Source organism: Dendrobates tinctorius, unplaced genomic scaffold (assembly GCF_039654945.1).
Source record: "Dendrobates tinctorius isolate UK_male_01 unplaced genomic scaffold, ASM3965494v1 ptg000071l, whole genome shotgun sequence".
In the NCBI taxonomy this organism is placed as follows: domain Eukaryota; kingdom Metazoa; phylum Chordata; class Amphibia; order Anura; family Dendrobatidae; genus Dendrobates; species Dendrobates tinctorius.
The window spans coordinates 2,069,802-2,085,194 of record NW_027361739.1 but is presented as its reverse complement, the minus strand read 5'-3'; the positions used below and the strand labels follow the sequence as shown (position 1 = coordinate 2,085,194).

The 15,393-nt window shown below is 43.0% G+C and overlaps 1 protein-coding gene across 6 annotated transcripts in view; it reads left to right on the top strand.

Moving 5' to 3' along the window:
- TANC2 (tetratricopeptide repeat, ankyrin repeat and coiled-coil containing 2) overlaps positions 1 to 15,393 on the top strand; it is a 621,767-nt gene that overhangs the window by 592,352 nt on the left and 14,022 nt on the right. For 5 of the 6 annotated variants that reach the window (XM_073582321.1, XM_073582322.1, XM_073582320.1 and 2 more), the window contains 9 exons: positions 3,580 to 3,702; positions 5,486 to 5,722; positions 6,193 to 6,378; positions 6,770 to 6,863; positions 7,006 to 7,139; positions 7,224 to 7,347; positions 8,300 to 8,475; positions 8,592 to 8,724; positions 11,883 to 11,974. In XM_073582321.1, the coding sequence (XP_073438422.1) occupies positions 3,580 to 3,702; positions 5,486 to 5,722; positions 6,193 to 6,378; positions 6,770 to 6,863; positions 7,006 to 7,139; positions 7,224 to 7,347; positions 8,300 to 8,475; positions 8,592 to 8,724; positions 11,883 to 11,974 (1,299 nt within the window). Of the gene's footprint in view, positions 1 to 3,579; positions 3,703 to 5,485; positions 5,723 to 6,192; positions 6,379 to 6,769; positions 6,864 to 7,005; positions 7,140 to 7,223; positions 7,348 to 8,299; positions 8,476 to 8,591; positions 8,725 to 9,495; positions 9,526 to 11,882; positions 11,975 to 15,393 lie in introns of all 6 variants that reach the window. The other variant, XM_073582325.1, reaches the window with a different exon arrangement.

The following is a 15,393-nucleotide window of genomic DNA, read 5'->3' as shown; positions in this document are numbered from 1 at the left end:
TACAATAGCTCCCCCTACTGCACGACGGTGGGAAGAGTTGTATGAGATTGTACAGTGTATCTGATACCTCCATTTATCTGCACTCTGGTGCCAACCTGCTGGAATACAAAGAGGATATGAAAGACTATATCATTCTGAACAAGAGTCAAATGATTAAATCTCCCGGCCAAGGGGCATCAGGAGGTCTCTACGTCATCGGGACTAAGCTCTAAGTCTGTTGCTATTGGTGAAGGTTACCTATAAAGTGTCTTTACATCATTAACATCCAAAGGACTCAGCCATTTTTTTTATTTTTTGTCCTTTTTGCATATCTTTCTTTCTATACAGTATGTTAAAAAAAAAAAGCGAGTACACCGCTCACATTTTTGGAAATATTTTATCATATATCTTCATGGGACAACACTAAACATATAACACTTTGATACAATGTAAAGTACAGCTTGTATAACAGTGTAAATTTGGTGTGCCCTGTAAGTAACTCAACACACACCCATTAATGTCTAATCCGCCGGTAGCAAAAGTAAGTACACCGCTAAGTAAAAATGGACAAATTTTCCCTCCTCAAAGTCACAAGGTCTCGTGTGAATATGGAGCAGGTGTGTAACATTTGGTGTTATGGCTCTCACACTCTCTGATACTGGTCACTAGACTCCTCATGGCAAAGAAATCTCTGGGGATCTGAAAAATAGAATTGTTGCTGCACATATAAATGACCGAGGCTATAAGAAGATTGCCAACACCCTGACAATGAGCTCCTGCACGGTGACCAAGACCATACAGCGGTTTTACAAGACAGGTTCCTCTCAGAACTAGCCTCGCCATGGTTGACCAAAGTTGAGTGCACAAGCTCAGCATCATTTCCAGAGTTGTCTTTTCAAAATAGACATATGAGTGCTGCCGGCATTGCTGCAGAGGTTACAGGGGTGTAGGGTCAGTCTGTCAGTGCTCAGGCTATATGCCGTACTCTGCATCAAATTGGTCTGCGTAACTGTTGTCCCAGAAGGAAGCCTCTTCTAAAGATGATGCACCTGAAAGCCCACAAACACTTTGCTGAAAACAAGCAATTACATGACTTACTGAAACCATGTCCTGTGGCATGATGAGACCAAGATAAACTTATTTGATTCTGGTGGTGTCAAGAGTGTGTGGCTTCAATCAGATGAGGAGTACAAAGACAAGTGTGTCTTGCCTACAGTCAAGCATGGTGGTGGGCGTGTCATGGGTTGGGACTGCACGAGTGCTGACGACTTTTAGGATCTACAGTTCATTGAGGAAACCATGAATGCCATCATGTACTGTAGCATACTGAAGCAGAGCATGATCTCCTATCTTCAGAAACTGGGCCGCAGACCAGTATTCCAACATAACCCCAAAAACACCGCCAAGACCACCACTGCCTTGCTAAAGAAACTAAAAGTAAAGGTTCTTGACTGGCCAAGCATGTTTCCAGACCTAAACTCTATTGAGCATCTGTGGGGCATTCCCAAATGGAATGTGGAGGAGCGTAAGGTCTCTAACATCCACCAGCTCTGTGATGTCATCATGGAGGAGATAAAGAGGATTCCAGTGTCAACCTGTGAAGCTCTAGTGACCTCCATGCCCAAGAGTGACACTTTGGGCTTCGCAATTTATACTATTCAAGCTGTACACTGACTACTTTACATTGTATCGAAGTGTCATATCATCTTTGTCCCATGAAAATATATCATAAAATATTTACAAAATGTGAGGGGCGTACCTACTTTTGTGATCTATTGTATATATGTGTGTGCGTACTAATGTATATATGTATACGTACCATAAATATCAAAACTGCTTTTCAAAACATTTTGAAAGGGGGTTTATTTACAATAGAAATCATTTAACCGAACTCCATTGATCACCAGTACAGAGGTCCTGAGCCCCCTATTCCTCCTCAGTACCTTACCTGAGTAAGAGCTACAAATGGAGTGGTGACAAATTGTCATGTAGACCAAGGCAGCAGAGTACCACGCTGGGCTACTTCTGTCAGCCTCATAGACTCTGAATGGAGCAACATAGCTCTTACCTGAGTAATCGTTAATTTAAGCTCCTCTTTGCTGCAATGGGAGGAGTTAGAAGGTATAGGAGATGCGCCCCCCGTAGGTAGTTGATAGGTGTTTATTGTTTTTTTTGTGTGTTTTTGTAATTGTAAACTTTAACAATTGTATAAAAACAAGTCGCTAAGAACCCAAACGCCCCTATGTACATAAAATCAACCTCATAGAGAACATATTAGGGTACGTGCACACGCTGCGGAATGCTCTGTGGATTTGGCCGCGCGGATCTTGTAAAATCCGCAGGTAAATCTGCAGGTCAAAAGACCTGTGGTTTTTACCTGCGGATTGCCCTGCGGTTTATCATGTCTACAATGGAGGTGATGGTAAACCGCAGCGGAATCCGCAGAAAGAATTGACATGTCAATTCTTTATGTGATTTAGAAACCGCAGCAAATCCGCGTGGAAAAATCCGCACCATCTGCACTGTGGTTTTTGATATCCATAGGATATTATGATACTGTACACCGCAGCAGAAACTGCTGCGGATCCGCAGCGGCCAAATCTGCTGCGGAACCGCAGCAGAATCCGCAGCGTGTGCACATACCCTTAAAGTGTACCGTTACAACATGGAAAGTCTGGTCTATAGTGGGAGAAAAGGAGAAAGGTTAATAAGACTAGTGATAATGCTGTAGCAAATCTACACCAACCTCTACTCTCTATTCCAGAAGACATAAAATAAATAAAGCCTAAAATAAGACAAAGATGGCAGATACTGAGCCTTTGAGTTAATTGTGTGTTTAAAGGGAGTCTGTTTTGTTCAGTAGAAATCTGCAGGTAAATGGCGTGTAAATCCTGTGTTAGTGACTTCCTGGAGCAGCGGCTACAGGGAGAGAATGACGTTCTGTCCTCCCTGCAGCTGCTTACTGCCAGTGATTGGGGTGGAGGTGCTGGCGGAGGTTATAGTGACGTCATCGCGAATGACCACGAGACGTCGCGATCCCGTGAGAACGGACGCCATCGCGGTCATTCTCGCAAAGGCTTACTGGGACTGGGAGCGTGGAGAGAGGCGGGAAGGCTGCGCGGGACGCCGGAAGGTAAGAATAACAATATTTTTTATTTTAATTCTATTTTTTACAGGCATATGGTACCCACAGCCCAGAGGACAGTCTCCTCGCCTCCGGGCCGTGGGTACCATCCACAAATGTTCTGCTTACTTTTCGCATGGTGTGCACAGCCACATGCGGAAAGTAAGCAGAACAATGCATTCCTATGGGTGCGGGATCGCCGCGATTCCGCTAAATTAATGAGCACGGTGCCTTTTTTACCGCAAAGCGATTCCGCTGTGGAAAAAACTGCAGCATTAGCACAGCATTAAACGCGGCAAAATCGTGCGTTTAAAACCGCCGCGGAAACGCGAAAAAAACGCTACGTGTGAACTCGGCCTAAATGTAGTGAATCCAAAGTGTTCACAAACTTTGTCACATTGTGTGCATTTGCCATTTTGTTTCCCACATTCATTGCACAGGACTCTATTCTAACAAGTGTCGTTCTCTTAACCCAGGGTCTTAGTAAGAAGGTCGGTGTCTCCTCATCCATCTTGCAAGCACTTTGGATTTCCTACAGCACAGACGGCCTTTCCATGGCACTGGCATCTCTAAGAAACCTCTACACTCCCAACATCAAAGTAAGAAACAATCACTGGGAACGATAATTTTACAGTCATTACGTGTTACATTAAGACCTCTTAGGGATGGTATGGTCAGTATCCGGCTATGCTGGATTCAGCTGACCATATTGCACCTGTATTTTTCGGGCTACGTTATAGCTGCCTGACCACCTGAAGCCAGCAATCGGCCGCATTTCTGCCTGTGAAGATATTAGTTCAGTCTCGGAATTAGGGAACTTCTACACATTGCAAATAATTAAGTAAGGAAAAAAACTTTTGGGGGGTGCTAATTAGGGACTAAAGATCAGGAAATCAATAGTTCAGCATCCAGTCATATCCTTCGTGGCAGTCGGTGTTCACTTCTTAGGCTGGCATCCTTGATTCAGCATCCTGGGCACCTCTTAGTTCTTGTGACATGTGTCACATAAGGCCTAGTGATGAAGCCTCACATGACGTCATGTTGATGTAGAGCCTTCCAGGATGCCGGCCATAGAAGTGAAGACTGACTACCACAGAGGCGAGGACTGGACAGCATGAATGGAATCACTCAGATCTGTTGGGGACTTTTGATTGCCGCATTACGGACTCATTCACTAAACAGTATATGGCCTGGGGTACGTGCACATGACTTCTTTGCCTAGGGAGATGTGTGCACAGTGTACGCCAGATCTGGCTGACTACAATAGTAGTTCTAGATCATAAAGGTCCATACTAGCATGGTATTCTCCTGTCCTGTGATCACACGTCCTATCAGAACTGCACACGTAATTTTGGTTATGTCGGCATTATGCCTGCTGCTAAGGTTCTCTCTGTGCAATGAACAATAAAAGATTATTACATTATTCATGTGGGAAGGTGAACCTGGCGCCTCCATGCAGTGTGAAGTTGAGTCTTCAGAATATGTGCCAGCTAATTAGATTTTATGAGTCCTCACATGTCATTGTGTTGGTTGTTTAGCTCATGAATAAATACAGTAGAACAGGACTTGCAGGGTTATTCCCATGTGACATTATATGATGTAAAATTGCTAAATTCTTTTTAAAACAAGTAACTTTGCAATTTTCTTGGATATTAGAAATCCTCTCTGTTCTCAAGATCAGGGGGATTTTTTAATTTCATTGTTTACTGCTTATTGTTTAGGTTACCGGCCACCATTGCACTTTAGCTGGCGGGGATCATAAGAGTGGACTTGTAGCTCTGGATCCCAGCCGGATGCACTGCTACTTCACTACTTCAGTCCCGCAGAAGCAGAGCTGCCTCATTTTAGGAGAGTTCTGGCCAGCAGCACAGCCGCGTCAACATCCAAACCATCAGTCACGAATATGGGACAACTCTTTTAAGTCACTGGGTCTTTGAAGACCATTTTGGGTATTTATGAAACACACATCTACAATATTTAAAAAAAAAAACAAAAAAAAACAGGGCCCCGTCTAACGCTGCTACAAATAGCTGAGCGTGCGCGGCCCAAAAATAGCCTTGCTCAGCTATTTTTAAAAACAGGGAGTGCCGCACATCCGCTGCCACCTCTCAGTTTACAGTGGCGCAGGGAAAAGGGCTCATTAGGTCTTCATTTTATGAGCTGGGAATATAACTTTAAGATTCACAGATTCAGACATAGTTCTCCTATGAATGTAGTTGTAGCAATGTAAAGTCTGATAAGACTGCACCGCACGCACCACAACGCCATATAAAGTCGAACTCCAACCAATCTGATTCTAACGGCCTATTCTAGGGATAGTTTATCAGTAAAAACCCCTTTAAGTTGTCTAGTGCCTTCACCCAGCTCTCTATTCTCCTGCAGGTGAGCCGCCTTCTAATCATGGGGGGAGCCAATGTGAATTACCGCACTGAAGTGCTGAACAATGCCCCTATCCTGTGTGTCCAGGCCCATCTGGGATACACCGAGATGGTGGCGCTGCTGCTGGAGTTCTTTGTCAATGTGGATGCCAGTTCGGAGAGTGGCATGACCCCTCTAGCGTATGCTGCAGCTTCGGGTCATCTGACAATTGTCATGTTACTGTGTAAGAGGAGGGCAAAGGTTAGTATATGAGCCGCCTTTAATAATATGTCTACAAAGGTCCCCAGAATAGAAATCTACTCTAATCCCAAATTACAGCAAAGAAATCCCTGAGGGTTCACTGATAGATAAATCCTCTCCAAATAAAACAATGATCTCCTACCCAAGGTCTTTAATGAGGCAGAAACCGTAATTACGTGCTGCCGTGAGTTAATTAGCTGGTTTGTTTTATTTCTGGGCGGCTGTATGCGCTCTCCATATACGCCTGTAACACTGGCAAGGCCATGGCAGGACAGGAGTTGGAGGGGTTATACACAACACAGGCATTCTGTCCTCTCCCCCGCATGTCCCAGAGCCTGGGAACCTGTCCAGACCTGCAGGTTAGTCACTTGACGGCGTTCTGGCAGCCAGACAGAGGGAAACACAATAATGTTAGATCCCAAGATTGTGTTCTTCCTTCTCCCTTAAGCATTTCTGTACTGTGTCAATAGGTGGATCTCCTGGATAAGAACGGACAGTGTGCGCTTGTCCATGCCGCACTACGGGGCCACCTGGAGGTGGTAAAATATCTCATCCAGTGTGACTGGACAATGGCTGGACAACAATCGGGAGTCCTAAAGAAAAGTCAAGCCATACAGCAAGCCCTGATCGCAGCGGCCAGCATGGGATACTCCGAGGTGAGAAGGAACATGACCAAACATTGGTCATTTCCATGCCAGGAAGGGTTTACATTGCCTCTCTGCTTTTCCTGCACACCCCTCGGTAGATATACCAAAGACTGAAATAACAATCAGGCCTGAACAAGACCGGTCCCGCTGCTCGCTCATGCTGGCCATGGCGGGAGATGTAGCCATACATTCAGGTAGACACACAAGACTCATTTCCACCTCCTGAGATCCTAATAGCTGCACAATTGAAAACAAGACAGAACATTTCTTGTTCTCCGTGTACACAAATCCACATTGACATCTCCTTCTAAACTTAAAGGGACTTTTGTTACCGTGAACAGATCCGCTGCACGAGGTAATGAAATGTTCAGTAAATCACTGACATTTTTTTTTTCACCAGATTGTCTCCTATCTTCTGGATCTGCCAGAAAAAGACGAGGAGGAGGAACAGAGGGCTCAGATTAATAGTTTTGATGGTCTGTGGGGAGAGACGGGTAAGTGATGTGCATGGAAAGTGACAGTCGGCAGTGGTTCATGTCTACTTGCGATGCCACCTCTCGTATGCCCCTCACCACCTGATTCTTCTGCATTTATCCATCTCAATCTTTTCTGACATGATTTTTCATCTGATTTCAGCTTTAACAGCTGCTGCCGGTCGTGGAAAACTCGAGGTTTGCCGCCTACTTCTAGAACAAGGAGCAGCTGTATCCCAACCCAACCGGAGGGGTGTAGTTCCAATATTTAGCGCTGTACGACAAGGACACTGGCAGGTAATTACAGGACTTCATTACTATGCCTTGTTCCTACGTATAAAAGTGCAGGGGCGGAGTACAGAACGATCTTTTCTCTCACAGATTGTGGACTTGCTGCTCACACACTGTGCAGATGTGAACATGGCAGACAAGCAGGGTCGTACTCCATTGATGACCGCAGCATCGGAGGGGCATGTAGCTACCGTGGAGTTTCTGCTGGCACAAGGTTGGTGTCCTTGTAGAATTATAATACTGTCACACTAGAGTCAAAATATTTTTTTTTTTTAGGACAAACCTCAATCAGGTAGATGGATCATTGAGATCTGACGTTTAAAAAAAAAAAACCTACCAGGAAAAAGAGGAAAATAATAATTTTGCAATATTTTCTGTCCTGCGTGACAATCAGGTGACATTGCATAATGCTGCATGATCATATACCCAGTGCTTGCCATGGGATGTTATGTCACTACGAATGTCATGAGGCCTAATTGTTACACAGAATGAAGGAAGATTGCAGGGAGAGAAGAAGCTATTTGAGATATTCTGCTTTATATATAGATAGAGAGAGAGAGAGATTGTAGGGCTTTTTGGAAAATGTCTGTAGTTCCCAAAATTATATGAAACCTATATGCAGGTGTGGGTTTGTAAGGGTCATTACTATTACTGTCATGAAATGCTAAAGGTTTCTGTTCCTTTAATGAAGATTTATAAATTTGCAACTATATTTTTTAGGCTGACAGGCTGAAAGTATGGTGAGATAGAAGAGCCATATATCATACTAATGAATATATAGTCTTTAGTCAAATGTAAAAACATTCAAATTGGCCCTAGACGTGAGAAAACTGTCAATGCTGCTCAAGTTCACCATAAACATTCATGCTCGGATTGGCTGATCACACATAAGTGGCTGCCAGAAACCACTTAAAAATCCATCCTCTCCAATCCATCTATCTTTGATGGCACAGGTAAAGGAATCATTGGGCAGAAAACCTACACATGAGGATGGTGCGTAAAAAAACAAATCCTCATCTTTGTGAGCCAAAATAGAGAAACTAACAACGTTAGAAAAGAGTTTGGCTAACTCTTTTTTCTAAGATTGGCACTTACAGCACTGGGAAATGGGAACGCGGTAGTTGTTTGCTTTTATCCACTTGCTAATCTATCGTTCTGTCTTAAAGGGGCTTCCATCGGGCTCATGGACAAGGAGGGATTGACCGCTTTGAGCTGGGCCTGCCTCAAAGGGCATCTTGCTGTGGTGAGGTTGTTGGTAGAAAACGGAGCTGCCACTGACCACGCTGATAAAAATGGGCGCACGCCACTGGATCTTGCAGCTTTTTATGGAGATGCTGAAGTGGTAAGTCCATATTTTTTGCTTCCTCTAAGTTTTAGGGATATGGCATTGACTATGTAGGGATCTCACCATTCTTTGTCACATAGCATTGGTAAAGCTGGTCTTTACTCCGTATACAGGTGCAGTTCCTAGTGGACCATGGTGCGATGATTGAACATGTGGATTACAGCGGGATGCGCCCTCTCGACAGAGCGGTGGGCTGCAGAAACACTTCCGTCGTGGTGGCTCTCCTGAAAAAAGGAGCCAAAATAGGTATGGAGAAACGTAGTGACCTCCCACCGCTGCCACCTTCTCCTTGGTGGAAACACAGCTGTCCAGATGTTAAGTTTCTCATTCTGTTTAATGTCACTATACGCAGGCTTGCATGTCCTTGTCAGCTTCTGCCGCATATTGTGGATTTGTCTCGATTTGGTCCAAAGACCAGAAGAGCAGCTATTAAGTAGAGCATGGATTGCATGTTGGCCAGCAGTGCCCCTGCCCCTATACAAGTCACAACTCCGTGATCGGCCAAGGAGAATAAGATCCCTTGTTAATCTCTGTCCCTGCGTGTTGTAATGTCCCGTCACTGGTAGCTGCGTCCCTCTGCGTCACTGCTGCTTGTTTATTATCTGCTGCTCAGACATTAAGCTTCTGTGCTCGCTGCTTTCTCACTCCTGCGACATGGTTTGTTTTCTCTCCTCCGTCACTCCATCCGTTACGCCCTACGCTCCCTCACTCACTACCTTTGTCACAATTGCTTTTTGTTACCATCTCATCCTTTCACTTTATTCTCTCTGCTCCACGTTTTGTCTTTTTTTTTTTAATGCTACACTTTTTTGCCCGTTTTCTTCAATCTATCTCTTCTACAATTTCTATGTCCTCGCCTATATCTCTTCACTCCTTCCTACCATGTCTTTCTTATGATTCTAACATTGCTTCCACCCCGCTTTTTCCCCTCTTGTCTAACTCCTAATTTTTCACTTTTCTCTCACTTTTCTTGTCATATGTTTTATTCACAATTCTGCCCCTATTTGCTGCTTTAAGGCTGTCAGACCTTACCGAGCCGCCCAAAAGGTTAGAAGTTTGCTCACAGCTTTGCTCCGCATGTCTTACCAGATACTAAGCACCCATTCACTGAAAGACTAATTAATTTTCCCATCAACCTGAGATAGGTGCAGCATCCAGTGCATCTAACATATTGGCATTATGATATGGAAGCACATGAATCCCCTGGTGGATATTCATTATGGATGTTTGTTTAGGTCCCCTAGTGGCTATATTTTTGTCTCCCTTTGGCGTGATGACAGACAGATACTGTAATTTTCAAATAGACTCTTGAGGGAAGAAGAGGACTTGAACTCTAGTACCACCATTTGGATGTAGCTGTCCTAAAAGTCAATATCGACCCTTTAAAGGGAATCTGTCAGCAGGCTTTTTCTATGTAATGTTAGGACTGCACGAGGTAGGGGTTAAAATACTGAATTCAATAATGTGACACTTATGAAGCGGTGTGCTGTTGTTTACCTGCACTGAAGGTTTTATCACCAAGATATTATCATTTCTGTGACTAGCTGCTGTCTCTCCCCTCCTGTGATAAACAGCTAACTGTCAATAGACTATGTATATAGAGGGCGGGATTAGCTTTTCAGCTCTGCTTCATTCTAGTGATGGGTTATTCGCAAACAAACTGAGACAAAGAGCCATCTCCCAGCTATGGACGATGGGAGGCGGCACCCAGGTGAGAGCCACTATATTCTCTGAATGGCTAGATCATTCTGCTCTCAGATGAGGTAGCAAAAACCTGGTGACAGATTCCCTTTAATGAGCCTTAACAGTCAACACATGATTTGGTATAAGGCTATGCGCACACGTAGGAAAAGTGGTGCAGACTTTTCTGCACAAAATCCGCATCTCCTGGCAGAATCCGGATTTGCCGCGGAATTGATGCGGATTGCGGATTTTCAGCAGTTTTTGCCACTGCAGATTTCTATCATGGAGGGGAAACGCTGCAGAACCGCACAAAAGAAGTGACGTGCACTTCTTTTAAATCCGCAGCAATTCCGCACTGATTTTTCTGCACCATCTGCACAGCTTTTTTTTTTCCATTGATTTACATTGTACTGTAAATCACAGAGCGGATCTGCAGCGTTTCTGCGCAGAAAAATCCGCTGCGGATCCGCAGCAAATCTGCATCGTGTGCATATAGCCTAAGAAGCCAAATCAAAAACTCAATTTGCAGACACATGTTTCAGGATGTTTGCCCCTCCTTAGTGTAAAGTAGGAGATCTGATTTGACTGGGTGAGCGGCCACTGATTGGAGGATTAAGGGGAACGTTTCTCCTTGTGGAGAATGTCAAGCTGACTTAAGGAGACTTGTAGGCTATGTAATGCTCCTCTTGGAATTTAAATATACAAAGAGACTCTTTAGAGAGAAAGAGCTATTGAACGGTAGTGCCACCTAATGGATGTAGAAATCCTAAAAGTCATTATCGACCCATGAACTAGCCTTGCCACATGACTTGGGACAAGAAGTCAAACCAGACACTCCATTTTGAGACTCATCTTTTGGGGTGTTTGCTTCTCATCAGTGCAAAGCAAGAGATCTGATTTGGTTGGATAAGAGGCCTCTTACAGGGAGTCTTAGGGGGAACATTTCACTTTGTGGAGAGTGGCCAAGCCATCATAAGAAGACCTATGCCATGCAATGCTTCTTTGGAAATTTAAATATGCATTATAATTCCTGCCAAAAGTGTTAAAATAGTCACTAGTGTCAGAATTGGATAGCTTTGGTATCTGCGGTGCATCATATCGGTGACCCAAGCCTTTATCGCCAATATGTATCTTGTAAGGATATAAATGTGTCGTTATGACTGGTCCGAAATTTACTTTTTGCCTCTTTTAGTCGACATTGTCCATCTCTTTAAAACTGACCTTACGGATACAGCTATTTCTCTGACCGACTTCCATTCGCATGGACGATGGGCTCTGCCGAGCATGCATGTTTTCTCCACGAAAGCTGCAGTCGGACACCTTGGGCAGCTGTTTATCTCCAGGGAGAATTAAAGGATAGGGAAATTAACCTTAAAAATCCCTGTCCTGGTGAAAGGTCCCTTATACACATTAGGTGCTCCATTCGTTTAGACAAATTCTATGAGTCAATTCTGCCAACGTTGCTGTACTCTGTTTTTTGGGGCCTTAAGATTCATTTGGCTCTATTTATACCCCAAGTCCCAGTGTTTTTATCTCTGCACCATTCTACATCTAGCCCTTGTCTCTCTTGTTTCACCTGGTCCTCTCTGTCTCACATTTGTATGAATCCCAATGTTGTATCTTCTTCTTCCTCTTAATTTTTTTTCCCTCCCTTCTCCTATTTGGTTCTTCCCTTGCATTGTATTAGTTTTTTTACCCATCATGCATCCTGTACACTACAGGTCCAGCCACCTGGGCCATGGCTACGTCCAAGCCAGACATCATGGTCATTCTGCTGAGTAAACTGATGGAAGAGGGAGACATGTTCTACAAGGTGAGAAGACTGGGTTGGGTTATGGAAAATGATATGTGCAAGGTAAAGGTTGATGATCACACAAGAGATTTTCAGCCACTGAAAAATTATCCTCAGTCTATGAAGTAATTTAAGAGAGTCCAATGTACATTTCCTCAGAAAGAGCTTTCTTCTTGCCAAGTGAGAAGGGTCATTGTTGTCCAGCTATGGCTCACATAAAAAACTTGTGAGGTGGCTTTGGCTACTGTAGATGGCTTTGATGCAACAGTTATTTTACTGGTTGTCACAATTCTAGTGCTTTTTCTAGGAAAAAACAGTGCCACACATGATCACGGTTTCAAGGCGAAGAATATGTGTACGTACCATTTGCGAGAAAAACAGACGAGTGCAATCTGATAAAAAATCAGATTGCACTCTGACCAATGTTATTCAATGAGTTACATCTCATCTGCGATTTTTTTTCTCAGCTGAAATCGGACTGAGAATTTACAATTGCTGTGAATTACAGCGTATCTCGGTAGAGACTCGCCAATACAAGTCATTGGATGCAAGAAAAAAACGCACAGCACTCGCACCACGCACCGGTGTCCTTAGAAATCCGGTAATTCATGTGTGGTGTGCAGTAAAATCACACTGACAGGTTAGAATAGATAAAATTGATATATACACATACGAGAATACATATATACAGCTCTGGCAAAAATTAAGATACCATTGCAAAATTTTCAGTTTGTCTGATTTTTCTCTTTTTAGGTATATTTTTGAGTAAAATGTAAATTGCTCTTTTATTTTATTTTATAAACTACTTATAACATGTCTTAGAATTTCCAAGCCCTAAATTTTGTATTTATTTTCAGAAAATGAGAAATGGTCAAAAGAATACAGTGCTTGCAGACCTCAAATAATGCTAAGAAAACAAGTTCATAATCATTTAGAAACAACAAAACTAATGTTTTAACTCAGGAAGAGTTCAGAAATCATTATTTTGTGGAATAACTATAATTTTAATCACAGCTTTCATGCGTCTTGGCATGCTTTCTACCAGTCTTTCACACTGCTTTTGGGTGACCTTATGCCACTCCTGGTACAAAAATGTAAGCAGTTCTTCTTTGTTTGATGGCTTGTGACTATTCATCTTCCTCTTGATTACATTCGAGGTTTTCAATTGGGTTCAGCTCTGGAGATTAGGCTGGCCACGACAGGGATTTGATTGACCTAGCTGTGTGGTATAGGGCATTGTCCTGCTGGAAAAACCAGTCCTCAGAGTTGGGGAACATTGCCTGAGCAGAAGGAATCAACTGTTTTTCAAGGATAACCTTGTATGCGGCTTGATTCATACGTCCTTCGCAAAGATTAACCTACCCAATTCCAGCCTTGCTGAAGCATCCCCAGATCATCACCGATCCTCCACCAAATTTCACAGTGGGTGCAAGACACCGTGGCTTGTTCGCCTCCCCAGGTCTAATCATTAGATGACCAGGTGTTGGGCAAAGCTAAAAATTAGACTCATCAGAGAAGATTACCTTCCTCCTGTCCTCTATGGTCCAATCCTTATTGTCTTTGGCAAACTTCAGCATGGCTCGCCTTTTGCTTCTCATTGATGAAAGGCTTTTTCTATCTTTACATGATTTTAGCCCTGCCTCTAGGAACCTGTTACGAACTGTTCTTGCCCTGCACTTCACCCCAGCTGCCATTTGCCATTCCTTTTGTAGGTCACTTGATGTCATCCTGCTGTTGCTGAGTGACATTCAAATAAGATGACGGTCATGCTGGTCATTGGAGAGTTGTTTTTGCCCTCTGCCGGTCTGTTGCTTTGTTGTCCCCAATGTCCTTGTTGACCTTGTTGTAATGGACTGCCGTCTTAGAAATTTTAAGGATGGAGGCAACATGACGCTCACTGTATCCCTCTGCTAGTAAAGCCAGACTTGAGCTATACTTTTCCCTCACTCAAGACTTTTCTTTTCAACTCGTTTGGCATGGTTAAAAGTTATTTTTTCATTCCTATGACTTTTTGGGATATTACTAGCACTTGTTTTGCCATCCAGCTTGTCCTATTGCGAGAGAATATTGAACACCACAGCAGGGTTTTTTATACTTTCCTTTGTTAAATAAGATTTTGTTCAGGTTATCACCTAATCAGAAGCACATTAAGTAGAATGAGGTGTACTCGGGTTGGAATTCAACTGACACTGGAATGGAATGGCTGTCAGACATGTAGAGAAGCTGATTTTTTTTAAAACTGTGCAGTGGTCTCTTAATTTTTGCCAGAGCGGTATATATAGATGTCACACACACATATATGTATTTATATTGCATAGAGAGATAGAAGTTAGAAGAAAAGCCGGTAAAAACCTCTGCTGGGTTCTGTAAAATCACTGCATGAGCCGACAGGATAGAAGAGATGGTTTACATACAGTAAAGACAAAGAAAATATGAAGATATATAGATGTCAGTGACAAATACAATTAGTACAGTGTGTGTGCAAATTACTGGACATGTATTTAATTAATAAAAGATTATTTAAAAAAAAAATAAAAATGGTGTGGGCTCCAGCTCAATTTTCGTAATCAGCAGAGGGTAAGCAGACTGCTGGGGGGCCAATGATTATATCCTGGGAAGGGGGTAATACCCATGGAGCTTCCCAGGCTATTAATATCAGATCACAGCTGTATACTTAGCCTTTACTGGCTATTAAAATGGGGGACCCCCCAAAAAATGACATGGTGTCCCCCTACAACCCCTGTCAAAAATTATGGAATCACCGGCCTTGGAGGATGTTCATTCAGTTGTTTAATTTTGTAGAAAAAAAGCAGATCATAGACATGGCACAAAACTAAAGTCATTTCAAATGGCAACTTTCTGGCTTTAAGAAACACTAAATGAAATCAAGAACAAAAAATTTGGTAGTAATGGTTACTTTTTTAAACGAAGCATAGGGGAATCTGCTCATTAGTCTGCATCTAAAAAGGAGTGAGCACACCTTGGAGAGCTTTTGTACCAAGTGGACTGACATGAATCATGGCTTCAACATGAGAGATGTCAATTGAAACAAAGGAGAGGATTATCAGACTCTTAAAAGAGGGTAAATCATCACGCAATGTTGCAAAAGATGTTGGTTGTTCACAGTCAGCTGTGTCTAAAATCTGGACCAAATACAAACAACATGGAAAGGTTGTTAAAGGCAAACATACTGGTAGACCAAGGAAGACATCAAAGCGTCAAGACCAGAAACTTAAAGTAATATGTCTCCAAAACAGGAAATGCACAACAAAACAAATGAGGAACGAATGGGAGGAAACTGGAGTCCACGTCTGTGACTGAACTGTAAGAAACCGCCTAAAGGAAATTGGATTTACATACAGAAAAGCTAAATGAAAGCCATCAACACCTAAACAGAAAAAAAAGGTTACAATGGGATAAGGAAAAGCAATCGTGGACTG